The sequence below is a fragment of the Lycium ferocissimum genome, chromosome 1, assembly GCF_029784015.1.
Source record: "Lycium ferocissimum isolate CSIRO_LF1 chromosome 1, AGI_CSIRO_Lferr_CH_V1, whole genome shotgun sequence".
NCBI lineage: Eukaryota > Viridiplantae > Streptophyta > Magnoliopsida > Solanales > Solanaceae > Lycium > Lycium ferocissimum.
Genome location: NC_081342.1, coordinates 17,322,830 through 17,348,882, shown reverse-complemented (window position 1 = coordinate 17,348,882; position 26,053 = coordinate 17,322,830). Strand labels below are relative to the sequence as shown.

Sequence of the window (26,053 nt, the reverse complement as noted above, 5' to 3'; positions counted from 1 at the left end):
AGCCATTAAATGTATTAAATGACACATGTCACAAATCAAGGAGGGGATTGGAGGAACTCGAGGTGAAAGTGCACTGAAGGGGAGCCGGTTCCAAATTAAACTAATGATAATTTAATTAACCGATCAATATATGATCCTTTAGACTCAACTTATTTCATGTATCAGATTTAAAATTTACTTGCAGGTTTTACGGGATAAAATTTATGAGCTTCTCTAAAAGAGGTATCATTAATATCTAAACATTCCGTCAATAACTTACAATCTACAAATGCATATTGTTGTCATCCAATACATTAGACTTATTAATCCACAATGAAGCTCACCCATAATAAATTGAAACAATAAACAATATACATTTTTCATAACTATATCAGATTAAGAGTATATTTAATGACTAGAGAATTTATTTTATATAGTTAGGCTTAAAACACTTCTTTTCATTTGATCTTATTCAATATGTTATACTATTTTCATTATCAAGATAAATCATATTTAATTTTATGTTATAATACCGATAAAGTGCCCGACCTTCATGAATTCAAACTTTATAATTTATAAGAACTGATGATACAATTTTTTGTGTATAAATTAAACTCTACATATTAAATCGTCTTCTATATCCTGGGACATCCAAGACAAACAACAATGATCTATTTTTAATACAAAATTTTATTCCCCTATTTCAATTTATGTGAACCTATTATTATTTGGGGAGTCTATGAGGTGGTTCTTTGATCACGTTTTCCTTACATTTTTCTAATCTTTTGAATTATAAATTATCACGACTTATAATACTTTTTATGTAGTTTCTAAATATGTATAAATTTTATTTTTACAAACTTAGAAATTTTTTATGTCAAAGTTATAAAGCAGGATCCTCGTTTCAATTTATGAACCTTTTCGGAGTACTAGCAAACTTTATAACTTTAATCGTAAATTACTTTAGAATAGATTCTATATCTAAATTTATGGTTCAGGAACTGCATACATCCCAAAATTCAGTTCTATTCAATTTACAAAGGTTAAGTATTAGCTGGTTAAATCACTTCTATCCTTGTCCTATGAATAAAAGTCAAAAAATGAGAAACAGAAAAGAAAATCTAGCTGGAAACAATGTGCATGGTACACTATCAAACACAGAGGTCACAACTCATAGGTGAAAAAAATCAAGAATACCTCGTAAATGGAAAACTCTGATCAGATTAGAACAAAACCCCTTTTGTATTATTCTCAGAAGTATGAAGCCACCTAAACTCTCTATGCATGAGCAATAGTACTTATTAGGTGTAACTCAGCATGCTTTGGTAGCCATGCAAAGCGCAAGATGGCATAGCCTTTCTTGCTATGTGTCAATCTCTTGCTTACCTTTCCTTCCCATAAATTCCATCAATTCCTACTCGCCACTTCCCATCAGCTACAAGTTTAATTATATATCTCCTCTTTTTCTTCCTTGTTATAGCGAAAAATAATCAAAATCATGGGTTCTAGTTGGCTTTGTTTCTCTTTAAGTTTGCTTCTGGTTTTGCATGGTACCTTTGCTCAGCAAAGATACCAACAACAGCAAGGCGAGTGTCAACTCAATAGACTTAACCTCAAGAACCCAATGTTCGCATTCAAGCTGAAGCTGGTGTAACTGAGATATTCGACCCAAATAGCCAGCAGTTCCAATGTGCTGGCGTATCCCTTATTCGCCACGTCATCCAGTCTAGAGGCATGCTGTTGCCTTCTTACCTTAACACTCCTCTGCTTGCCTATGTTGAACGAGGTATATACATTTTTTTTTTCAATTTCTCATTCATTTAGCTATCGTTTGGCCATAGATTTTTTGAATTAGATTTTGATTCAAAATCTTCAAATATCTGTTTGATCATGAAATTTGATTAAATTTTAAAAATTTATCTTCAAAAATTTTAAAGTTCCAAAAACTGGTTGGAACTCGCTCAACCAGTTTCTTAGAGAAATTTCACTTTGAATCACATATTTTATTTCAAATTCTTTTCAAGTAAAATGAATGTACAGACACAGCTTTAAGTTCCAAAAACTCATTTCAAGTTTCAACTTTAAAATCTATGGCCAGAGCTCTTAGAAAAAACAACCTCTCTTGTAGGTAAAAGTAAGGTCTGCGTACATCCTATCCTCCCCGAACTTCACTTGTGAAATTACACTAGGTTATGTTAATTGTTGATTGTAACATTTTTGTGGGTGATTAATTGATGTTTCAGGTAGGGGATTTTATGGTATCTTGAATTCTGGATGCCCGGAAACATTCCAGTCATCACAGCAATTTCAGCAAGGTGAAAGGGGTGCAGGTTCAAGATTCCAAGATCGACACCAGAGGATTGGACAGTTCAGACAGGGTGACATTGTTGCCTTCCCTGCTGGAGCTGCTCACTGGGCTTATAATGAAGGAAATGAGGAGCTTGTTCTTGTTGTTTTCGAGGACAGCGGTAACAATGCCAACCAGCTCGATCAAACTTCAAGGGTACGTTACATAAAGTTCACAACATACAAAAAAAAAAATTCCTATTTTAGTGTTGGTTAATAAGCTAGAGTTTGGACATAGAAACTTGAAAAGCAAAATTGAAAATGGGATGAAAAATGATTTTTGGAAGTCGAAATTGTGTTTCGATATGCAAGAAAAAGATTTCTGAGTAGAAAAACTTAGAATAACTAGTCTAAACCACTTTTTGAAATTTGAAAAATATTTTTGAAAAGAAGTTATGGCCAAACGGGAGCTAAATATATTTGGTTTACATTATTTGCAGAGATTCTTCATAGCTGGAAACCCACAACAAGGAGAACAGCAACAGGGACAAGGAGGTGGTCGCAGCTTGCGCAGGCAACAATTCCAATCTGGAAATGTCTTCAGTGGCTTTGAAGATGAGTTGCTGGCTGAGGCATTCGGCGTAGACAGGGAAACAGCAAGGAAGCTTAAGGGACAGGATGACCAGAGAGAGGCCACATTGTTAACATTGAACAAGGTCTTAGAGTTGTGAGGCCACCATTCTCACAAGAACAAGAGGAGCGCGAGGAGAGACAAGAACAAGGACAGTATGGTCCTCGCATGAACGGAATTGAGGAAACCATCTGTTCCGCTAAAGTCAGGCAGAACATCGACAACCCTGCTCGTGCTGATATCTACAGCCCACAGGCTGGACGCTTCACCACTGCCAACAGCCTCACTCTTCCCATTCTCAACTTCCTCAGACTCAGCGCCGCTAGAGGAGTTCTCTACAGAGTAAGTCACAGATTGCTAGAGTTGATTTCTCATATGGTCACTCAACTAATAGGAGTAGCTATTATCTCAGAAAGTCACTTAAATTCGAATCATTTCTAATATAATAACTATAGTTGATTGACTGTGAAATCTAACCCCAAACTGCTACTAAGCACTTAACAAATCAATTATGAAAATTGGGGGTCCTCTCCTATGAGACAAAGTTATTGGGGGTCCTCTCCTATGAGACAAAGTTAACTTTTAAAATTAAATACTAATATAATACGCGATAGGTAAGTGGCATAGTGGCCCTGTTATCATGACTAACTTAGATACAGCCCTTTGTCACTCCAATTTAAATACTACGGCAGTATATATGACTGATTACTGTTTAATGGGCAGAACTCAATCATGGCACCACACTGGGTGACGAACGCACACAGCGTAATCTACATAACAAGGGGAGAAGCAAGGATCCAGATAGTTGATCACAGAGGACAAGCAGTGCTAGATGACAGAGTTCGACAGGGGCAGGTTGTGGTAGTACCACAGAACTACGCCGTGGTGAAACACGCCGAAAACGAAGGTGTTGAGTGGGTAGAATTCAACACCAACTCCAATGCCATGATCAACACATTGAGTGGACGCACTTCAGCTATTCGAGGATTGCCTGTCGATGTGATCGCTAATTCTTACCAGATTTCGAGGGACGAGGCAAGGAGGCTGAAGTTCAACAGGGAGGAAACTCTAATTTTCCGTGCTTCAGGAAGGTCTCGCTCATCAGAGAGAGTTGCTGTTGCTTAATTAGAATGTTTTGGTTTTTTTATGTATGTACTAAGCTAAGCTAAGCTAAGTGCATCTTTAATAAATCAGAGGACCTTATGGGGTCATCTTACTATGATGTAATGGCAACTGTTATGTAAATGTAAAAGCGGCAAGTTCTTGTACTTTGGGAAATAAAAGGAGAACTACGTAGCTTTAGCCTTTTTTGAACTAACTATGCTGCGATAATTTGGACTGCCTGTCTTTTTTCGAGTGCCTTACTTTGTTTTGCTTTAATAGGTTTGGGGCAGTATAATTAGTGGCGGAATCAGAAATTCAAATAAGGTGATTCAAGACAAAGATTGAGGAAATTAGATCTCTCGTCCTCTTACAATTTGAATAAAAGAAAATGATTTTTTCATATCTCTTATGTGTTTTTTTCAGATCTCTTATGTGTAAAAAATGAAGATCTCTTGTTAGAAAAAAATGTGAGCTTCACCAAATGACCGAGTATGACCCCATTCAACGTGTGTATGAAGTTAAGACAGGTTGTTACAACGGTAAGGGTGAAAACGTGCATACCGTTTATGAGGCAACAAGAACATGCACTTGTGGTAAGTGGCAAACATACCACATGTCGTGTTCTTATGCTGTAAAGTGCTTTGAGAGAATGAAAAAAACGGTAACAAATTATGTGGCGTGGGAATATAAGGTCCACAGTTACCTTAGAGCATATTTCGGCTAATTCCACCCACTTGGTAATGAAGCTTATTGGCCGAACGAGCCGTTTTCGATGGTTGCTAACAAGGATTACATCAGAAAATTGGGCATTAACTCACGGAGTCGTAGACCCAATCAAATGGATGTTAGTGAAAGAACTTACTCTCGCAAGTGCTCTACATGTAAGCAATATGGCCATAATATGTATTCGTGTGGGCAACAAAGCCGTGGTGGTACAAGCACGTCTCGAAGTAATCGTGCCTCTAGAACTTGAAGATTGTATTGTTACTGTAATTTAGTATTGTATTGCTTTGAATTAGTATTGTAATTTAATGGAATGAATTATTTTTGAATAAGTATAAACCTCTCGTATTGGATGAATTATTATTAAATAAAATATTTTTATTTGTACATTCGATTTGACTAAATAATAAAATACTTAGATCAAAACCCTATAAAATATGACACTTAAACTTAAGGAAGACAAGTTTCCAAACAAAAAAAACTTAATTCGGGGCACTTTAGAACCCTTAAAACGACGATCCAAACATTTAGTGATACTTGATGTAATGAGCCGACATTATTGTACGCAAAAAAAGTATAAAATATTGATATTTCGGGGCTTTGAAACATGACTAATCTTTGCCCAAAGTATGGAAAAAACGTGATTTTGATAGGTTTTAAAAAAAAAAAAAAAAAAAAAAAAAAAAGTAGTCTTTCACGCACAGAATTTGTGCGTGAAAGGACCAAAATAAAAAAGTTACAGTTTGGTCCTTTCACGCACGGATTCTGTGCGTGAAACCTAGTTATGTATTTTTTTTTTTTTTTTTGTTAGTTTGGTTTTTTTTTTTTTCAATACTAAAAAAGTCGCGGGTTCGAGATGTGCCTATCAGTGATTAAGCATCTACTACTAGACACGTGAGAGATAGTTTGGAAGGCTTCCGAACAAGTTTTGTAAATTAAAGTTGATGTTGCCACACTATGATTGAAACAAATATCTTATGATTTTTTTTTTTTAGCTATCCACTTTGCAGGTTGTGTCATGTAGTCGAAGTACAAAATGACTTGTAGGTAATATGAGCATTTAGAAATTGGAATGGAAACGGTAACTTGTCAATTGATATTAAGATTATATGTTTTTCTAACTGTTACATCCTTAGATGTCGAATAAATAATTTTAAAAATATGTCGTGATAATTATGTAGTACTGTAAATTTGAGGAACATGTGATTCTTTCTTTGGTGTTAAAATGATTTATGACTTATGAATGAATAGCCTATTTTCTAATGTTTTTTGCATTGATTGTTTGGACTTTACTATATTTCGTCTTCTTGAAATTATAAAGTATCATATAAACACAAAATACTATAGAAAGACATTATACATAATATAAAACTAGGCATTAAATGATGTGGCACATCTCATAGGCCAAGAAAGGTATTTATCTTTTTTTTCTCCTTTTTTTTGTTTTTTTTTTTTTTTCTTTTCTCATTCTCTTGCTTTCAACATATTATAAAACCTCTTAAAATCACTGTTAAATGAAAAAAATTGAACACCCATTTGTACTCCATTATTTTGTTTGCTTTCAAAATTGAACCCGTTATATTTTTAAAGTTATGGGTTCATATCTATTATTTATTATAATTTAATAATTTTGCACATAAATTTATGCTTCGCGTCGAAAGTTAGGGGTTCAATTACACCCCTACCGACATGACTAGATACGCTTCTGATTATGGTGAATACATAGCAACAATGATAATTAGATCAAATGACTCTTTAATTTTTTCCTCATAATAATTGTAAAAGATTAAAAATACTAAGGAAAAATTGAAAGAGCAATAGCAGGAAAGAAAAAGGAAAGAAACAAGAAAATTATAGAGGAACTATAAGGTATGTATATGAAGAAAAAGGAACGGAATATATAAGAGAGATTAGGGAATTGAAAAGGCAAGGAAAAGATGACAAGTAAAAGAAATAATTTTAAAGGAAAAATAACAGGAAAAAGTACGTAATTCAATGGTTGTTGTGCAGTTTCTTTGTTTTCACTCATAATTACTTATTTAAGAATTCGGAAAATTAAAAGTGTTGTTACTGTTTAGAGAAAGGATAAAAATCAAACGCATAATTAAAACTAAGAATCACATATTAAAATCACAAATGCACCCTCCACCACACAAAAGTACAAATTTCCTTAATTTTTTTTCTTCATACAACTATATTTTGGCAACGAACACAATTCATTGAGCTCAAATTCTAATAAAATTATATATTTATGAATTTGTGACTTGATTAAACATATTGAACTATTTCCTATATGTAATATTTTTCTATCTGGATAGATTTATAATAAGATTAAATTTAATATATTTATTAAACCGCGCGACGTGCGGGCAAGTTCTCTAGTTTATTTTATATGGTTAGGATTAAAACACTTCTCTCCCTTTGATCTTATTCAATCATTATACTATTTTCATAATCAAGATAAATCATATTTAATCTTGTGTTATAATCACACCGATAAAGTGCCCCGACCTTCACCATAGACTGTGAATTCAAACTTTATAATTTATAAGAACTAATGATATAATCTTTTGTGTATAAATTATACTCTATCTATTAAATCATCTACTATATAACGGGACATCCAAGACAAACAATAATGATCTATTTTTAATACAAAATCTTATTCCCTCTGTTTCAATTTATGTGAACCTATTACTATTTGGGGAGTCTACGAGGTGATTCTTTGACCATGTTTTCCTTATATTTTTCTAATCTTTTGAATTATAAATTATCATGACTTATAATACTTTATATTTAGTTTCTAAATATAGTATAAATTTTATTTTTACAAACTTGAAAATTATGTCAAAGTTATAAAGTAGGACCCTCGTTTCAATTTATGAACTCGGAGTACCAGCAAACTTTATCACTTTAACAGTAAATTATTTTAGAATAGATTCCATATCTAAACGTATGGTTTAGGAACTGTATACATCCCAAAATTCAGTTCTATTCAATGTACAAAGGTTAAGTATTAGCTGGTTAAATAACTTCTATCCTTGTCCTATGAATAAAAGTCAAAAAATGAGAAACAGAAAAGAAAATCCAGCTGGAAACAATGTGCATGGTACACTAGCAAACACAGAGGTCAAAACTCATAGGTGAAAAAAATCAAGAATACCTCGTAAATGGAAAACTCTGATCAGATTAGAACAAAACCCCTTTTGTATTATTCTCAAAAGTATGAAGCCACCTAAACTCTCTATGCATGAGCAATAGTACTTATTAGGTGTAACTCAGCTTGCTTTGGTAGCCATGCAAAGCGCAAGATGGCATAGCCTTTTTTGCTATGTGTCAATCTCTTGCTTACCTTTCCTTCCTATAAATACCATCAATTCCTACTCGCCACTTCCCATCAGCAACAAGTTTAATTATATATCTCCTCTTTTTCTTCCTTCTTATAGCAACAAATAATCAAAATCATGGGTTCTAGTTGGCTTTGTTTCTCTTTGAGTTTGCTTCTGGTTTTGCATGGTACCTTTGCTCAGCAAAGATACCAACAACAGCAAGGCGAGTGTCAACTCAATAGACTTAACCCTCAAGAACCCAATGTTCGCATTCAAGCTGAAGCTGGTGTAACTGAGATATTCGACCCAAATAGCCAGCAGTTCCAATGTGCTGGCGTATCCCTTATTCGCCACGTCATCCAGTCTAGAGGCATGTTGTTGCCTTCTTACCTTAACACTCCTCTGCTTGCCTATGTTGAACGAGGTATATACATTTTTATTTTATTTTTATTTTCAATTTCTCATTCATTTAGCTAGCATTTGGCCATAGATTTTTTGAATTAGATTTTGATTCAAAATCTTCAAATATCTGTTTGATCATGAAATTTGACTAGATTTTTAAAATTTATCTTCAAAAATTTTAAAGTTTCAAAAACTGGTTGGAACTCGCTCAACCAGTTTCTTAGAGAAATTTCACTTTGACTCACATATTTTATTTCAAATTCTTTTCAAGTAAAATGAATGTACAAACACAACTTTAAGTTCCAAAATCACAACTTCAAAAACTCATTTCAAGTTTCAACTTCAAATCTATGGCCAGAGCTTTCAGAAACAACCTCTCTTCTAGGTAAAGGTATGGTTTGCGTACATCCTACCCTCCCCCAAACCTCACTTGTGGGATGACACTGGGTATGTTAATTTTTTATTGTAACATTTTTGTGGGTGATTAATTGATGTTTCAGGTAGGGGATTTTATGGTATCTTGAATTCTGGATGCCCTGAAACATTCCAGTCATCACAGCAATTTCAGCAAGGTGAAAGGGGTGCAGGTTCAAGATTCCAAGATCGACACCAGAGGATTGGACAGTTCAGACAGGGTGACATTGTTGCCTTCCCTGCTGGAGCTGCTCACTGGGCTTATAATGAAGGAAATGAGGAGCTTGTTCTTGTTGTTTTCGAGGACAGCAGTAACAATGCCAACCAGCTCGATCAAACTTCAAGGGTACGTTACATAAAGTTCACAACATACAAAAAAAAAAATTCCTATTTTAGTGTTGGTTAATAAGCTAGAGTTTGGACATAGAAACTTGGAAAGCAAAATTGAAAATGGGATGAAAAATGATTTTTGGAAGTCGAAATTGTGTTTCGATATGCAAGAAAAAGATTTCTGAGTAGAAAAACTTAGAATAACTAGTCTAAACCACTTTTTGAAATTTGAAAAATATTTTTGAAAAGAAGTTATGGCCAAACAGGAGCTAAATATATTTGGTTTACATTATTTGCAGAGATTCTTCATAGCTGGAAACCCACAACAAGGAGAACAGCAACAGGGACAAGGAGGTGGTCGCAGCTTGCGCAGGCAACAATTCCAATCTGGAAATGTCTTCAGTGGCTTTGAAGATGAGTTGCTGGCTGAGGCATTCGGCGTAGACAGGGAAACAGCAAGGAAGCTTAAGGGACAGGATGACCAGAGAGGCCACATTGTTAACATTGAACAAGGTCTTAGAGTTGTGAGGCCACCATTCTCACAAGAACAAGAGGAGCGCGAGGAGAGACAAGAACAAGGACAGTATGGTCCTCGCATGAACGGAATTGAGGAAACCATCTGTTCCGCTAAAGTCAGGCAGAACATCGACAACCCCGCTCGTGCTGATATCTACAACCCACAGGCTGGACGCTTCACCACTGCCAACAGCCTCACTCTTCCCATTCTCAACTTCCTCAGACTCAGCGCCGCTAGAGGAGTTCTCTACAGAGTATGTCACAGATTGCTAGAGTTGATTTCTCATATGGTCACTCAACTAATAGGAGTAGCTATTATCTCAGAAAGTCACTTAAATTCGAATCACGAAACAATGTGACTTTCTAATATAATAACTATAGTTGATTGACTGTGAAATCTAACCACAAACTGCTACTAAGCACTTAACAAATCAATTTTGAAAATCGAGGGTCCTCTCCTATGAGGTTAACTTTTAAAATTAAATACTAATATAATACGCGATAGGTAAGTGGCATAGTGGCCTTGTTATCATGACTAACTTAGATGCAGCCCTTTGTTACTCCAATTTAGATACTACGGCAGTATATATGTAGACTGATTACTGTTTAATGGGCAGAACTCAATCATGGCACCACACTGGGTGACGAACGCACACAGCGTAATCTACATAACAAGGGGAGAAGCAAGGATCCAGATAGTTGATCACAGAGGACAAGCAGTGCTAGATGACAGAGTTCGACAGGGGCAGGTTGTGGTAGTACCACAGAACTACGCCGTGGTGAAGCACGCCGAAAACGAAGGTGTTGAGTGGGTAGAATTCAACACCAACTCCAATGCCATGATCAACACATTGAGTGGACGCACTTCAGCTATTCGAGGATTGCCTGTCGATGTGATCGCTAATTCTTACCAGATTTCGAGGGACGAGGCAAGGAGGCTGAAGTTCAACAGGGAGGAAACTCTAATTTTCCGCGCTTCAGGAAGGTCTCGCTCATCAGAGAGAATTGCTGCTGCTTAATTCGAATGTTTTGCTTTTATTATGTATGTACTAAGCTAAGCTAAAAAGCATCTTTAATAAAACAGAGGACCTTATGGGGTCATCTTACTATGATGTAATGGCAACTGTTATGTAAATGTAAAAGCGGCAAGTTCTTGTACTTTGGAAATAAAAGGAGAACTACGTAGCTTTTTCCTTTTTGAGCTAATTATGCTGCGATAATTTGGTCGGCCTTCATTTTTTCGAGTGCCTTAATTTTCCTTTAATAGGTTTGGGACCGTACAAGTATAACCCTTGGCTTTAATGCCAAGGGATTACACAAAACTTATACGTATATAAAAGTCTATTTTTACCCAATATACATGCTAATTTTTTAACGAAGGGAGACTAGTCTAAAAAATTTTCCCAAGAACTGCCAAGACTTGGTTTTTTTTGCGGGAAGGTCCTTCTAGAAATACGTTTAACGTCCCTTTACTACTTTCCCGATCGGCGCCTCGGGTCGCTAGCTCTGAACTTTTTGCTAGCTTTGAATGATGGGCCGAAGGAATGAGGAAGACCAAACAAAGTCACCCTTGCACCCTTTGTCTCCGCCCGAGTATATAACAATGCAAATGTGATCAATGTTCCATAAGTATTAACTTTTATTATCTTTGAAATTTGACATGAGAAAATATTTGGAGAAGTAGATTTTATCTAAACCTCACTCCGTATCTTTTAATCTCCAATACAATCTTACTTTTTGCTCAATTGACATTTATAAAATCAAATTGTTTTTTTGAAGCGTGTTCACAATTTCAAAGGGGCATCCGGATCAAAAGATAAATCCCAGTCACTTCTACTTCCCCTCTTCAGTCTTTAAATGCTAGAATTTATTTTTTGTTATTTTATAATTATTCTACAGTGTTACTAAGCTTTTAGCTATATCTAATTATGTACACATACAACCATCCCTTTATCTAGTTACCTAAGCTTAAGTTGATAGTAACACCAACAGTACTGATTACAATGTTATTCTTAAGTGATGATTATAGCCGTTGTTCTTTTATTCTGTTAAGGAGGTCAGATTTAATTTTATTATGTTATCTAGTGATCTGCTTTATTTTTCTTCTAATTTTAGGCATTTAATGTTATTGGAAAATAGCCGTTTTTTATACAATAATAAAATTTAGATAAAGATATTCCTAGCTAAATCACGGTAAAACTTCACCAATATTTGTGATGGAGTTTGAAAACCTTTACATGCGAAACTCCGACATACTGTGGTGGAGTTTCAAGTTCAAAAACAAAGAATTTTCAAATTCAAGAACGAAATCCTTGAGTTCTTAGTCATAGAGTGACTAACTCAGAACTCTGTTTTTTGAGTTCTTAGGTGTAGAATCACATATCCCATAACAGAACTCTTGAGTTCTGAGATGTAGAACCACGAACCCCAAAACTCTTTCGTTGAGCTCTCAGTTATAAAACCATGAACTCAAAGACTCTTTTCATGAATTCAAGGAAATACATTTTCTAGGCAATAAGGCCATCTCTATATTGTACATGTATACCCAGAAAATTTGATAAACCAATGTTAACACGCTCTTTAGATTTAATCAATACTAATGTCCAATCATATGAAAGATTCCAGCACAGTGTCTTAATACCAAAGTGAAACTCCATGAAAATCTTATAAAATTCAAACTTATACACGTCAATAGTCATGACACTTCCCTGGAATTCTAGAATGAGACAGTTCAAACTCCATGAATTTTTTTTTGGAGTTTGAATTGATAAAAGTTTAAACTCTGCTGATTTGCAGAAAATAAAGGATTCATCCACTTTATGAGAATTTCTGTCGACCAATAATTCAAGTTGTGGTCTTCAAACTAGTTCATTCATTGATTTATTTCATATCTAAACAAAAAAAATAATCATCTGTTCTTTTAGTGTGAGGTAACAGCTTATGTATGGGGGAAGCTACTGCACTGGCTCAGTATACATAGAAATCCAAAGTCATGGAGTGAAGAGTTAGTTTGGGCAGAAAAGATGGCTAGAGGAAGGAGTCAACAAGCTCAGATATACAGAATGACGTTAGCTGGAGCTGTTTATCACATTCGGAAATAGAGAAATATGAGGGTATCCAGGAGATTCACTTCAAAGCTAGTCCCAGAACAAGATTTGCAAAATGGCTGGAGAGTTAAATTTCTATCCTGTGTAAACAATTTATAGCATGTACCGGTAGTGTTTCTGTGGTTTTTAGCCGGAACTGACTAGTGGGACGGTGTCCAGTAGCATGTTTCACCCCAGTACTTAAACGTTCACTTTTGGTATAATACAATTATTTGCCCCAAAAAAAAAAAAAATTCCCTGTGTTATAAAACTATATAATTGGAAATAAACAAGAGAAGCAAACTAAAATAACTTTGTAGAGAGAAAGGAAATATTGTATTATCACTTGTTGATTGTATCCTAAATGAGAGGGCAAAGGTCTCTATTTATAGAAGAGTTTTGCCCCTCAATCTTCAACATACAACTTGTGCAAATTGATTTACAATTTGCTACAACTAAGATACAACTAATCTTCAACTAAAAAGTACAACTAAGATATAACTTGCTACAACTAAGATACATCTTGCTAGTGCAAGTTGTATTTTATCACTTAATGTGCAAGTGGTATAATTTACACTTAATAATACATTCAAATATCTTGTAACATAGTTCATAACACTCCCCCTTGGATGTTTTATTAATAGATAATGTGTCTCGTTAAAACCTTACTAAAAAAAACCCTATGGGAAAAATTCTAGTGAAGGAAAAAGAGTACACATATCTAGTAATACGCATTGCTAGCTGTCTCGTTAAAAACCTTACCAGGAAAACCCAATGGGATAAAACCTTGGTTAAGAAAAAAAGAGTACAGCACATATTTCACTCCCCCTGATGGAAACATCAAGTAATGTCTCGGAGATGACGCATTCCAATCTTGTATATCAACTTCTTAAATGTTCAAGTTGGCAATGCCTTAATGAACAAATCCGCTAAATTATCACTTGACCGAATCTGTTGTACGTTGATATCACCATTCTTCTGGAGATCATGTGTGAAGAATAACTTTGGTGAAATATGCTTCGTTCTATCTCCTTTTATGAATCCTCCCCTTAATTGGGCTATGCACGCTGCATTATCTTCATATAAGATCGTGGGTACTTTGTCACAAATTTAAATCACATTTTTCTCGAATGAGATGTATCATTGTCAGCCACACACATTCTCAGCTTGCTTCATGAATAGCTATTATTTCGGCATGATTTGATGAAGTAGCCACAATAGATTGTTTTGTAGATCGCCAAGATATGGCAGTGCTCCCACATGTGAACACATAGCCTGTTTGAGATCGAGCTTTGTGTGGGTCAGATAAATACCCTGCATCGGCATAACCAACAAGATCGGGACTGCAATTGTTGGAATAAAACAAGCCCATATCAGTAGTCCCTTTTAGATACCGCAGTATGTGTTTGATTCCCTTCCAGTGTCTCTTGGTTGGAGCAGAGCTATATCTTGCTAACAGATTGACTGAAAATGCTATGTCAGGCCTTGTAGTATTAGCAAGATACATTAGTGCACTAATCGCACTAAGATATGGTACTTCAGGACCAAGAATCTCTTCATTATTTTCTTGAGGTCGGAACGGATCCTTATTCACATCAAGTGATCGGACAACCATCGGAGTACTTAATGGATGTGCTTCATTCATGTAGAATCGTTTCAACACCTTTTAAATAAAGCTGATTGATGGACAAAGATACCGTTTGTCAAATGTTCAATTTGCAAACCAAGACATAATTTTGTCTTTCCAAGATCTTTCATCTCAAATTCTTTCTTTAAATAATCAATTGCCTTTTGAAGCTCTGCTGGAGTTCCAATAAGGTTTATGTCGTCAACATAAACAACAAGTACAACGAACCCCGATGTTGTTTTCTTTATAAAAACACATGGGCAAATGACATCATTTATATAATCTTCCTTCGATAAATACTCACTAAGGCGGTTATACCACATGCGTCCTGATTGCTTCAAACCATACAATGATCTTTGCAATCTGATTGAGTATATTTCCCGAGACTTTGAACTATATGCTTCAGGCATCTTAAATCCTTCAGGGATTTTCATATATATCTCACTATCAAGTGACCCATAAAGATAGGCTGTAACCACATCCATCAAATGCATCTCAACTTTCTCATAGACAGCGAAACTAATAAGATAACGTAATGTTATAGCATCCATAACCGGTGAGTATGTCTCTTCATAATCGACACCAGGTCTTTGTGAAAAAACTTATGCAACAAGGCGAACCTTGTGCAACAAGGCGTGCCTTGTATCTTTGTATTTCATTTTTCTCATTTCTTTTACGCACAAAAACCCATTTATAACCAACAGGTTTAATACCCTTAGGTGTTTGGACTACAGGTCCAAAAACTTCGCGTTTGGCAAGTGAATTCAACTCTGATTTAATTGCTTCTTGCCACTTTGGCCAATCGCATCTTTGTCGACATTCTCCAATAGATTGAGGTTCAAGATCCTCACTATCTTGCATAATTCTTGTTGCAACATTATATGCAAAGACATAATCCACCACTATTTCTGATCGATTCAAATTGTTTCCATCATCAATTGGATTTATTGATAGTTCCTCATTTTCTTGAGTCTCAGGCTCATTGATCTCTTCAAGGATCATAGAATTCCTTTATGAGATTCTTTCGTAGTGTCATCTTGTTCATTGGTTTTTCGTTTTCTGGGATTTCGATCCTTAGAACCCAATGGTTTACCACGCTTCAGGCGTGCTTTGGACTCATTAGCTACGACACTAGTAGATGATCCTACAGGGACATTAATCTGAACTGGGACATTTTCTGCAGGGATATGTGATTTGGTAATTCTTTTCAAATCTGTAAATGCGTCTGGCATTTGATTTGCTATTTTCTGCAAGTGAATAATCTTTTGAACCTCTTGCTCACAAATAGAAGCATGTGGATCAAGATGAGACAATGATGGATTATTCCACAAAATTTCTCTTCTGATTTCACTATTTTCTCCCCCTAATTTTGGGAAAAGTGTCTCATCAAATCGACAATCTGCAAATCGAGCAGTGAACAAATCTCCCGTCAATGGTTCAAGGTAGCGAATAATGGAGGTTGATTCAAACCCAACATATATTCCTAACCTTCTTTGGGGACCCATCTTAGTACGATGTGGTGGTGCTACAGGCACATATACAGCGCATCCAAAAATTCTTAGATGGGATATATTAGGTTCTTGACCCAAAACTAATTGCAATGGTGAGAATTTACGATAATTTGTCGGTCTGAGACGAACAAGTGTTGCTGCATGCAAAATTGCATGACCCCAAACAGAAGTGGGCAACCTTGTTTTCATAAGTAATGGTCTTGCTATCAACTGTAGACGTTTAATTAATGATTCTGCAAGACCATTTTGAGTGTGAACATGAGCTACAGGATGTTCAACTTTTATCCCAATTGATAAACAATAATCATTAAATGATTGGGATGAAAACTCAGCATCATTGTCAAAGCGAATAGGCTTGATCTAATTATCAGGAAACTGTGCCTGTAATCGAATTATTTGTGCCAATAATTTTGCAAACGCCAGGTTGCGAGATGACAGTAGGCACACATGGGACCATCTAGAAGAAGCATCTACTAAGACCATAAAATATCTAAACGACCCACTAGGTGGGTGAATAGGTCCACAAATATCCCCATGTATACGTTCCAAAAATGCTGGGGACTCAATCCCAACTTTTGTTTGTGATGGCCTAATAATCAACTTGCCTTGATAACAAGCAGTACAAGAAAATTCATCATTTGAAAGAATCTTCAGGTTCTTTAATGGATGCCCATTTGAATTTTCTATAATTCGTCTCATCATTATAGATCCGGGATGTCCTAGTCGATCATGCCAAAGTACGAAAGTATTGGAATTAGTAAACTTCTGGTTTACAATAGAATGTGCCTCAATTGCACTAATTTTTGTCCAATATAAGCCAGAAGATAAAGCAGGGAACTTTTCTATAACATATTTCTGGCCCGAGACATTCTTGGTGATACCAAGATATTCAAGATTCATCTCATCCATTGTCTTAATATGATATCCATTTTGGCGGATATCTTTAAAACTCAATAAATTCCTTTGAGACTTAGGAGAGAACATGGCATCGTTTATAATGAGTTTTGTTCCCTTAGGCAAATTTACGATGGCTCTTCCGGAGCCTTCAATCAAATTAGTACTACCAGAAATCGTAGTAACATTTATCTTGCCCATGAGTAAATGAGAAAAATATTTCTTGTCTTTGAATATCGTGTGCGTTGTAGCAGAATCAATCAAACAAATGCCTTCACAATTGAATTTTAATTCAAACTCATTTTGAGAGATATCCATATCTTCAAATGACATACATAAATAAAAGTAATAGTAAATATTACTACTATCATTTAAAAACCAAAATGTTTAACATATAAAAACGGGAATAGACTAGTACTTCGATCACATGATCTATTATTACTATGATAAAAACGGAAATAAGCATGAAAATGGAAATAGACTAGTACTACGATTACATGATCTTTGTTTGCTTACTACTATGAATTAGCAAAAACCAAAATTAAGCAAATCAATCATTCTTAACAATAAATCCATCACCAATCAAGTGATCTATTTTTCCTTCAGGGTGCTCAAAAAAATCGGCAACATCCAAGTGAGTAATATCAACTTGATCTTCAGAGATAAAATTAGCTTCAGGATTTTTCTCTTTCCTTTTCATTGATGCTTGATAAAGCTCAACCAAGTGCTTTGGCGTCCGACATGTATGTGACCAGTGTCCACTTCCACCACAACGATAGCATTTATTTTCTGAGTCACGTGCTTCTGGCACTCCATGCCCCTCATCCTTCTTTTTCCCCTTTTGGTAGTAATTTTTCTTCGAAGAATGATTAACGCCAGGGAAATTATTTCTTCCTTGACCATTATCACGACTACGACCACGACCACTATCACGACCACGACCTTTGCCACGCCTAGAGTAGTGGGCATACACTTCATTCACTTCAGGGAATGGTGCAGCGCCAGTAGGTCGATTCTCGTGATTTTTCATCAGCAAATCATTATTTTGTTCAGCCACAAGAAGATGAGCAATCAAATCACAATGCTTTGTGAAACCTTTCTCTCGATATTCTTCTTTAACGGAGCACATTCGAGGCATGAAAAGTGGAGAACGTCTTTTCCGACTTATCAGAATCATTAATCGTTTCTCCACATAGTGTCAATATAGAAGTAATTCTGAACATCTCAGAGTTATACTTCATAACTGATTTGAAATCTTGTAGCCTTAGATTGATCCATTCATGTCGTGCTTTTGGGAGGAAGACCATCTTCAGATGGTCATACCTTTCTTTCAAGTTTTTCCATAAAATGAGCGGATCCTTAATAGTAAGATATTCAATCTTTAGGTCCTCATCAAGGTGATGACGCAAGAACATCATAGCCTTGGCATTTTCTTGGTTGGATGCTTTATTTTTTTTCTTTAATGGTGTCTCCAAGACCCATAGCATCCAGATGGATTTCAGCATCTAGCACCCATGATAGATAATTCTTGCCCGAAATATCAAGGGCAACGAACTCAAGTTTTGTAAGGTTAGCCATAAAATAGAGAGAATAAAAATAATACCTTAGCTTTCAAAAAATTTCTTGAGGCAGCAGAGTCTCGTGCTGATAACGTGTTATAAAACTATATAATTGGAAATAAACAAGAGAAGCAAACTAAAATAACTTTGCAGAGAGAAGAAAGATATTGTGTTATCACTTGTTGATGGTGTCCTAAATGAGAGGGCAAAGGTCTTTATTTATAGAAGAGTTTTGCCCCTCAATCTTCAACATACAACTTGTGCAAATTGATTTATAATTTGCTACAACTAAGCTACAACTAAGATACAACTAATCTACAACTAAAAAGTACAACTAAGATATAACTTGCTATAACTAAGATACGTCTTGCAAGTGCAAGTTGTATTTTATCACTTAATGTGCAAGTGGTATAATTTACACTTAATAATACATCCAAATATCTTGTAACATAGTTCATAACACCCTGAAAGTTTAAAAATGTTGCATATATAACTACTCCTACCATTTAGTTGGTACTCTGTACGCCATTGTTAAGACCTCCCTTATAAAGAAGTTTTCTCAGGAAAACTATGTGAGAGCTTTTCAGACCTTTGCAAGTGAATAGAGCAAATTTATTTTGAAATCCTTTATTAAATGGAAAAAACCACGAATACCATCAGTCTGCCATTTCTTCTCACTTCCCACATGAGTTGATTGATTATTTCATGCTGTGTAAACTTTGATCGGACATTTTGCACACAGATTAGAGAAGTCTTGGACCTCAGTAACAAATAGGCATGCAGGAACTTTATTAATTTCATTATTATTTGCTCTTATCAAAGCTCTCGTACAAGTTGCTCAGGATTTTCCTTGCTTAGAAACAAAAACAAGAAACACTTGGTACTAATAGACATATAGACATTGAAGCCAATTTTAAGAGAACTTTCTCTGGGGAGATAGCAGCAAACTCTCTCCACCCCTGTTCGTCTTCAAACGCTGAGCTTGATTCGGAGAAATCTGGTAGGCGTGTGTAAGGACCTCAACAGGCATTGCTCTAATCACTGATGTGTAACCTGCAAGTTGGTTGTTCATTGGTTGACTGCTTGTCCTAAACACCACAAATTCAAATCCATTCTGCCCGGCTCTCAGAGTTGCGGGGAAGTACTGAGGAACTACAAACATCTCTCCTTGATTCACTCTGTCGTTCATCACTTGTTGCCCGCTGTGATCTACTACTTGCACTTGCGCATCTCCTCTTTGCACGTATAGCACGCTGTGGCCGGTCAGTGTCCAATGTGGGCTAAACAGTGCATTCTGCATCATCCAATTGAGTATAATTTTAATATATTTTAGTCGTAGTACTAGCAGAATTTTTTGTTTTTAATGAACATGGGAAGAACTATTTATTGATTTAATTACCGGATATAGGTTCACTTTTGAAGCACTCATGTCTATGTACTTAAGGACGGGAAGTTTTATGCGACCGACATGGTTAACTTTCCCGGCTTGCCTTGAGAAGACATCAGCTTGTCTTTGGGTTTCAATGTTGGTGTGGATTTTCATTGTGCAAATGTTTTCTTCCAATCCATTTCCAGTTACTTCCTCCCACCACTGTTGTCCTCGTCGTGGACGCTCTTCAAATTCTTCTTCTTCTTCTTCATCGGACCTAATCATGCTCATTCCTTCCCTGACATTGACAATTAATCCACGTTCGCTCTGTTCTTGCATCCTCCTCACAAGCTCTTGTGGAATGTTGAAAGCCTCAGCCATCAATTCTGTATCAAAAGCACGGAAAATGTTCTGGAACCTTTGCGTGCTTTGCTGTCGTCTTAGACCAGCTTGAGTTCTTAGCCTCCCACTTTCTGGTACTCCACCAGCCAAGTAAAATGCCTATAGTCCAAAACACAGCCAAACCAAAATATACACAAATTATGGAAGTGCTTAACTTATCATATATGCTAGTAATAAGGTAATCTTTCATAAGAAGTGAGATTGTTGCCAGTGGCGGAGCCACGCTATGCCGAGAGTGTTCATCCGAACCCCCTCGGAGGAAAAAAACACTGTTTTTACAAGGTTAAAATTATTTTTTATGTATATATAGTAGATGTTGAACCCCCTTAGGCTTCTTCATATGTTTACTTTTTTATATTTTGAACCCCCTCGGCGGAAATTCTGGCTCCGCCACTGATTGTTGCAATCAATAAAGGTGACTTGATAGTGTAGCGTGTATATAAGTTAAACTCATTATGAAGTTCCATGAACAAAAAAAATCATCTAATTGTAGAAATAAGAGGGATGAATTTTACCCTCATGTTCTGGTCGAGCTGGTTGGACCGATGGTTGAGGTCGTTAACCATGATGGCGACAAACTCTTCCTCACCATCGTTAAAGGCCCAATGAGCAGCGCCAGCTGGAATTGCCACGATATCACCTTGGCGAATGCGGTGGACTTTCTGGTGCCGGTCGCCTCTGCGGCCTTGGCCCCTCTCTCCCCTTGGCTCTCTGCCAGCCTGGAAGGTCTGTGGCTGAGACTGGAAAGTCTCAGCACAGCCCGGGTGGGTAATACTAAGTATTCCCTGGCCACGCTCGACGTAAACCAAGCGTGGCATGGGATGAAAGTTAGGCAGAGAAAGAGAATTACGGCGAACAACAAGCCTCATAGGAGCAACTCCAGCGCACTGGAATTGCTCCTCGTTCTCGTCCCACAACTCAGTGACGCCGCCCTCTGACTCTATGCGGTCAGTGGGATGGCTAGCAGTGAGCCTTTGTAAACGGCATTGTTGAGCTTGAGTCAGACGAGTGCCTCGCTGACCGTACTGACCTTTCTGACCCTGATAATCTCTAACTGCATTTGCTGCAGATAAGAGAAAAGCAGAGAGGAGTATAGCTAGCAAGAGCCTAGTAGTGACCACCATGGCTAAGGATTTTTAGTGTTAATTAAAATACAAAGATGGGATGAGATATGGAGAGAGAGAAGCATCATTCTTATAGTGTTGGAGTGGAAGAAGTAGGATGGCCGTGTGGCAATTAACATTGTTTTCTTTTGCATGGTGAAGTTATCTTCATTTCAGCTAGTGAAGGACACCTTGTAATGGTTGTTCGAAAAGACAGTCACTCCATGCAAATGGCCGAGTGGCAATTAACCTGTTTTTAAATGCTTCAATTTGCCTTCCTGAGGAAAAAGACAGATAAGGAAGACGTGATCCTTCACGATTTCAATTGCTTACTAGTAGTACAATTGTGAACTTTTCTCTTGTCTGTTTGTCTGTTTGTTATTGGACTGAAAATTTATTTAAATTATGCTAAACATAAAGTATATGAATTTTTATACAACAACAACATACCCAGTTAAATTTTTATAATACCATTTATTTTAATATAACTGGTTATAGCAAGTTAAATTTTTATATTTATTTTATTATTATATCAAATTTTCTATGAGAATTACATGTTGTTGTAGGTTAATTTAACCTGATAGTGTTCAAACTCCCAAAAAAAAAAAATTACAACAAAGATCCATTAAAGGTGCTATATTTATGTTCAAATCCAATTTAAAGGCGTCAGTTATGATCTCTAACTGTGCATTATTGTTACTTCTAAGGGGCCTATTTTTGCAACTATAAAGATTGAAGACCTAATGGCTAATTGTTCAAGAATATACTGCTCCACAATAACAAGGTATGGTATCCAACTCTGTGATGTATACAATAACATGTGAAAGAAAAATTGAGAACTTATAAGCATAAAGGATTTTCATGTATTTACCTAGGTCAGTTTACGGGCTAATGACAAAGGATTTTCATGTTATGTTAATTCAAGCTTACTTCATCTGTCTATTTTCTCTGAATGATTGTAACAGCACACTGCAATCTTTAGCAAATAGCAGTATAATAGTTCTTTGTGATCACTACATGGTTGTTTTAGGAAATTAGGATTGTGAAATGCCTTTTAATAGTTGTGAAATGTCTCAATAGTTAAACATTGTTCCACTGTATTGGATATGCATAGGCAATCAAAAGTTTATTAGATCCTAATCTACTGCACTCATTGTCTTAAGAATTTGAACTTTACACTTGTAAGTTTGTATTACTACTGTTCATGTAGAAAACTGCATTTAATTCATATGTAAGAAACAACTGAAATATCCACATAGCAAAATGCCCAAACATATAACTACCACACTAAATGTGTTTTAACATACCCAAAAAGGAGGAAAAACTATTAGTACTGCATTGACTAGTACACAAGACTTTGGAGAAAAAACACTGTACAAGATTAGATATATGTAAACAACTTTTTTCTTTGCTTCAAGTTTTTTTCTTCTTTCACTCTCTTATACAAATTGATTGAAATCCATATTAACATAAGAAAATCGCCATAGTATACAAAAGTTAAAACAAGGAAAATGAGAAGAAAGAAGTATAGGAAAAGAGTATAGTTACTTTAGGTACATATACATAGGTACACTAGGCTTAGTCTTGTATCGGTAGAAGGCTGTTTTCTTCTTGTAAGTAGGATTATCAATAGTGATCACAATCTTCCCTTCTTCTCTAATATGAAAGGAATTCCTTACACTTTCCACCATTTTCTTATCTTCTTGAAGCAACACTCTGTATGAGCAATCATCATCTGGTATGAATTCTTCTTTGTAAGTCACTTCATTGCCCACCACTATCAAATCCCAAGTTATGGTCACCTCAACCTACAATAATCATAAGACATAATGGAAACAGGGAACAAATAAGGTACGCTATTGCTTAGTCTAGCTTTTATGGAACCTTTAACAATTTATGGACTGGTTGATATCAGTCTTCAGTTTTTAAGACTGAGGATCCTGTAAGGGCTGTCATTTGGTTTGAAATATAAGAAATTTAATCCCTGTGTAAAATTCCGAATTACTTATACAACACCTAGTTTCAAGTATAGAATCCTTCATAACTAATACATCGTTGAAACCAGACATCAACTTACGCAGAGTTTAATACCCAAGATCAAATGTAAGCTTGCTAACTGGTATAACTTATGCGCGAATAAGAGTATCTAAAGACAAAAATGTCTTAATTAAACAATCCTTACATAAACATTCTTGTATAAGGATTCCTGCATTATAATTACTGAATAGACAATTTCTGTACCATAATCCACCATAACTAAACCATAAACCAGATGACCTCTAAGATTCTTAGCACTCAATTCATTGTATTTTTTAAATTATAGATTTCAAAATTCAGCATTTGTTGAAATTTTACTGATATATGTGTTTTCCATGCTCCATTATTAAGTTAAGTTGGATCCATCTGCCTCTACTTGACATGCACTTAAAATGAAATGGAATCACATAATGAAAACCTATGTTGCTCGGACTCTTCAAAACTGCCGACAGGTCGTGTCGGATCCTCCAAAAGTAGTGCATTTTTGAAGGATCCGACACGGGTTCGGCATCGATTTTGGAGAGTCCGAGCAACATAGATGAAAACTACGCATTGGAGCAAATGCTACCTCTTTGACAGGCATTTTTATGAAGCCAACTGAACATGGTTTGATGCTTATCTCTAGAACTTTGTCATCAGTTGAAAACTCAACATCCTTCTCTTTTTTAAGTCCGCCATATTCAGCCAATAAGTTTTCCGGGCTAATGTACCTACATACATTGCACAAGAAAATCAATCCAAGACAATGTATGAAAACACAAATCTTTGAGCAAATTAAAGGAAAATTTCACCAATTACTTGAGAAGAGTTTCTGTAACTTTCGATGGCTTCACAAATATAAAGGTGTTCTTGCTTCTTTGCGTAATCATTCGCAGGTTAAGTGCATGGACCGTCGAAAACCAAATAGGAACATTAATCAATATCTGCAACATCATCATAAAACATCCAGATTCACATTGTTTCAAAAATTTAAAGGCAAAACACACAAGACCCTCCTAAACTTGACGCGTTTTATTAAGATCCCCTTAAACTATATTTTGTTCTAATTACCCCTTGTACTTTGGTTTTTTTTGTAATCATTAGCCCTAAAACAATAACTGATCCTAATTACTCCTATACTTGGTTTTCTATAATCCAAGTGATTTCAAATGACGTTTGGCACATGAGATTGTAAATAACAATCACGTCATAATAATTTGATGTATAAAAAAAATCTAAAATACCATTTCTTTTTATACTTAGTCATCCCAACGGCTATTTCCTTATCTCCTTCCTATATCTTCTCTATTCCTCCATTAAAATACAGCTACCAATTTTTCCTTCTTTTCTCATTTTTCTTTTGAGGGGTAATGATTATAGAAAAGTCAAGTCCACGGGTAATCAGGACCAGTTATTGTTTGAGGGAGTAACAATTATAAAAAAGTCAAGTACAGGAGGTAATTGAGATCAAGTGTTCAAGTGTAATTTAAAGGGAACTAAATAAAACGCGTCAAATTTAGGGTGTCTTTAATCATTCTGCCAAATTTAAATCAAATTCATTCAAAGAAATAAAGAAGATGAAGAGAATTTCACTTACATTCTTGTAGATGAGTCCAGGATAAAGATCATGAACCAAGCTCATCATCTTTCTATTAATCCAACGAACCTCTCTCCAAGAATTTCCTGGTGAATTTCCCAAATCTGTAATCATCAAAACAGAATTAACCGCACCTTGTTTAAATTCAAGTTGTTGAATTGCCTTCTCAATAATATGTACCCTCCATCTAAGACACTCATGATGATGATTATGCCTACCCCAAATTTCCTCTTCCAATTCTTTATTCTTGATATTCCTAAACACATTATAACACAATATCCTTCCTTCCTTATCCTTACCATTATCTGTATACCACAAATTCTCAAGCTCAGGACTAAATTTCTCATCAACAATCTCATTAACTCTAAATTCCCTCCTCCATCTCAACGTTTTTCGCAACATTTTAAACGAATCATACACACCATAATCCTTAGCTTTCAAGAAATTCATCAAAACAATATCCGTGTTCGTGTTCTCATTCCCTTTAATAGGCAATAAAGGAACACCCCATAATGAAATACCTGTCAAATCCTCAGTAATACTCTTAACAGATAACAACTTGTTTTTATTTTTACCATAAATGTATCCACCAAGAATTGCATCTTCCACCCTACAACGTAATCTAAGCAAAGCATTTTTTCTTGAAGATTTCAGGTCAAGAATGTCAAGAGGAAAAGCTAATAATTGGCCAGGTTGATGATCATCAGAAATATTTTGTTCATTTTCGTCATGATCAAGATGATCATCTGAATCATTATCACTACTCATAATGTCATCAATTATATCTTCAGATACAGGGACAACTGCTTCCTCCCGCATTCTTCAGGATTATTTATTTATTAGTATTTTGGATTTTGATATACCTAAGAAACAAAAAGATCATGCCATAACCAAAAAACAAAAACAAAAAATCTTTTTGTTCCTCTGGTTTATGGAAATCAAAACCAGAGGATGTGATTATGTTAATTGTCGTGTTCAAAAGAGTTATCTCAAATAATATTATTTAAACCGTTGGTGTTATTGGGGCTGAGAGCACCATCCATCCACATATTAAATGTTCCGAAAATGCTCAAATATGTCATCAAATTATCGAAAATGACTCATTTATGTCACCCGTCAAACTGTTTATTTATGACATTGCCGTTACCAAAATGGCTCATTCATGCCATTTTTCA

At 35.7% G+C, this 26,053-nt stretch overlaps 5 protein-coding genes across 6 annotated transcripts; 2 read left to right on the top strand and 3 right to left on the bottom strand.

Annotated features, from left to right (window-relative positions):
- The first annotated feature begins 1,462 nt into the window (after positions 1-1,462).
- Positions 1,463-4,164, top strand: LOC132050753 (11S globulin seed storage protein Jug r 4-like). Its single transcript, XM_059442120.1, is given in 6 exon segments — positions 1,463-1,586; positions 1,589-1,765; positions 2,223-2,482; positions 2,766-2,951; positions 2,954-3,238; positions 3,620-4,164. Coding segments are annotated over 6 exon segments (1,419 nt in total). The 5' UTR covers positions 1,463-1,477; the 3' UTR covers positions 4,022-4,164.
- Positions 4,165-8,108: 3,944 nt separating this feature from the next.
- LOC132050742 (11S globulin seed storage protein Jug r 4-like) lies at positions 8,109-10,920 on the top strand. The gene is made up of 4 exons (XM_059442110.1): positions 8,109-8,476; positions 8,955-9,214; positions 9,498-9,968; positions 10,332-10,920. Exons 1-4 carry the CDS (start codon positions 8,188-8,190, stop codon positions 10,731-10,733), a joined length of 1,422 nt encoding a protein of 473 aa, XP_059298093.1. The 5' UTR covers positions 8,109-8,187; the 3' UTR covers positions 10,734-10,920.
- Positions 10,921-17,382: 6,462 nt separating this feature from the next.
- On the bottom strand, positions 17,383-18,009 carry LOC132062709 (uncharacterized). Its single transcript, XM_059455233.1, has one exon. The coding sequence runs from the start codon at positions 18,007-18,009 to the stop codon at positions 17,383-17,385; it is 627 nt and encodes a 208-aa protein (XP_059311216.1).
- Positions 18,010-19,169: 1,160 nt separating this feature from the next.
- LOC132050716 (11S globulin seed storage protein 2-like) lies at positions 19,170-21,339 on the bottom strand. Its single transcript, XM_059442090.1, has 3 exons — positions 20,678-21,339; positions 19,791-20,261; positions 19,170-19,685 (listed from the first exon to the last, which is right to left on the bottom strand). Exons 1-3 carry the CDS (start codon positions 21,284-21,286, stop codon positions 19,305-19,307), a joined length of 1,461 nt encoding a protein of 486 aa, XP_059298073.1. The 5' UTR covers positions 21,287-21,339; the 3' UTR covers positions 19,170-19,304.
- A 1,314-nt stretch (positions 21,340-22,653) lies between these two features.
- Positions 22,654-25,869, bottom strand: LOC132050725 (patellin-4-like). Of its 2 annotated transcripts, none has more exons than XM_059442098.1 (4): positions 24,879-25,867; positions 24,101-24,225; positions 23,871-24,012; positions 22,654-23,073 (listed from the first exon to the last, which is right to left on the bottom strand). In XM_059442098.1, exons 1-4 carry the CDS (start codon positions 25,695-25,697, stop codon positions 22,810-22,812), a joined length of 1,350 nt encoding a protein of 449 aa, XP_059298081.1. In that variant the 5' UTR covers positions 25,698-25,867; the 3' UTR covers positions 22,654-22,809. The 2 variants fall into 2 exon arrangements, with proteins under 2 accessions (XP_059298081.1, XP_059298084.1); XM_059442101.1 differs by lacking the exon at positions 22,654-23,073 and adding an exon at positions 23,109-23,720 and having other exon boundaries at positions 23,849-24,012; positions 24,879-25,869.
- Positions 25,870-26,053: the final 184 nt, after the last annotated feature.

What these genes read in the sequence shown, in the direction of transcription:
- LOC132050742 (XM_059442110.1), top strand. Translation starts at nt 8,188, where the DNA reads ATGGGTTCTAGTTGGCTTTGTTTCTCTTTGAGTTTGCTTCTGGTTTTG. An exon ending in GCTTGCCTATGTTGAACGAG is followed by an intron (nt 8,477 to 8,954) that starts GTATATACATTT and finishes TTGATGTTTCAG; the next exon opens with GTAGGGGATTTTATGGTATC. An exon ending in AGCTCGATCAAACTTCAAGG is followed by an intron (nt 9,215 to 9,497) that starts GTACGTTACATA and finishes CATTATTTGCAG; the next exon opens with AGATTCTTCATAGCTGGAAA.
- LOC132062709 (XM_059455233.1), bottom strand. Translation starts at nt 18,009, where the DNA reads ATGATTCTGATAAGTCGGAAAAGACGTTCTCCACTTTTCATGCCTCGA.
- LOC132050716 (XM_059442090.1), bottom strand. Translation starts at nt 21,286, where the DNA reads ATGGTGGTCACTACTAGGCTCTTGCTAGCTATACTCCTCTCTGCTTTT. An exon ending in AGCTCGACCAGAACATGAGG is followed by an intron (nt 20,262 to 20,677) that starts GTAAAATTCATC and finishes TTTGGACTATAG; the next exon opens with GCATTTTACTTGGCTGGTGG. An exon ending in CAAAAGTGAACCTATATCCG is followed by an intron (nt 19,686 to 19,790) that starts GTAATTAAATCA and finishes TGGATGATGCAG; the next exon opens with AATGCACTGTTTAGCCCACA.
- LOC132050725 (XM_059442098.1), bottom strand. Translation starts at nt 25,697, where the DNA reads ATGCGGGAGGAAGCAGTTGTCCCTGTATCTGAAGATATAATTGATGAC. An exon ending in GTTACAGAAACTCTTCTCAA is followed by an intron (nt 24,013 to 24,100) that starts GTAATTGGTGAA and finishes CAATGTATGTAG; the next exon opens with GTACATTAGCCCGGAAAACT. An exon ending in TAAAAATGCCTGTCAAAGAG is followed by an intron (nt 23,074 to 23,870) that starts GTAGCATTTGCT and finishes TGATTATTGTAG; the next exon opens with GTTGAGGTGACCATAACTTG.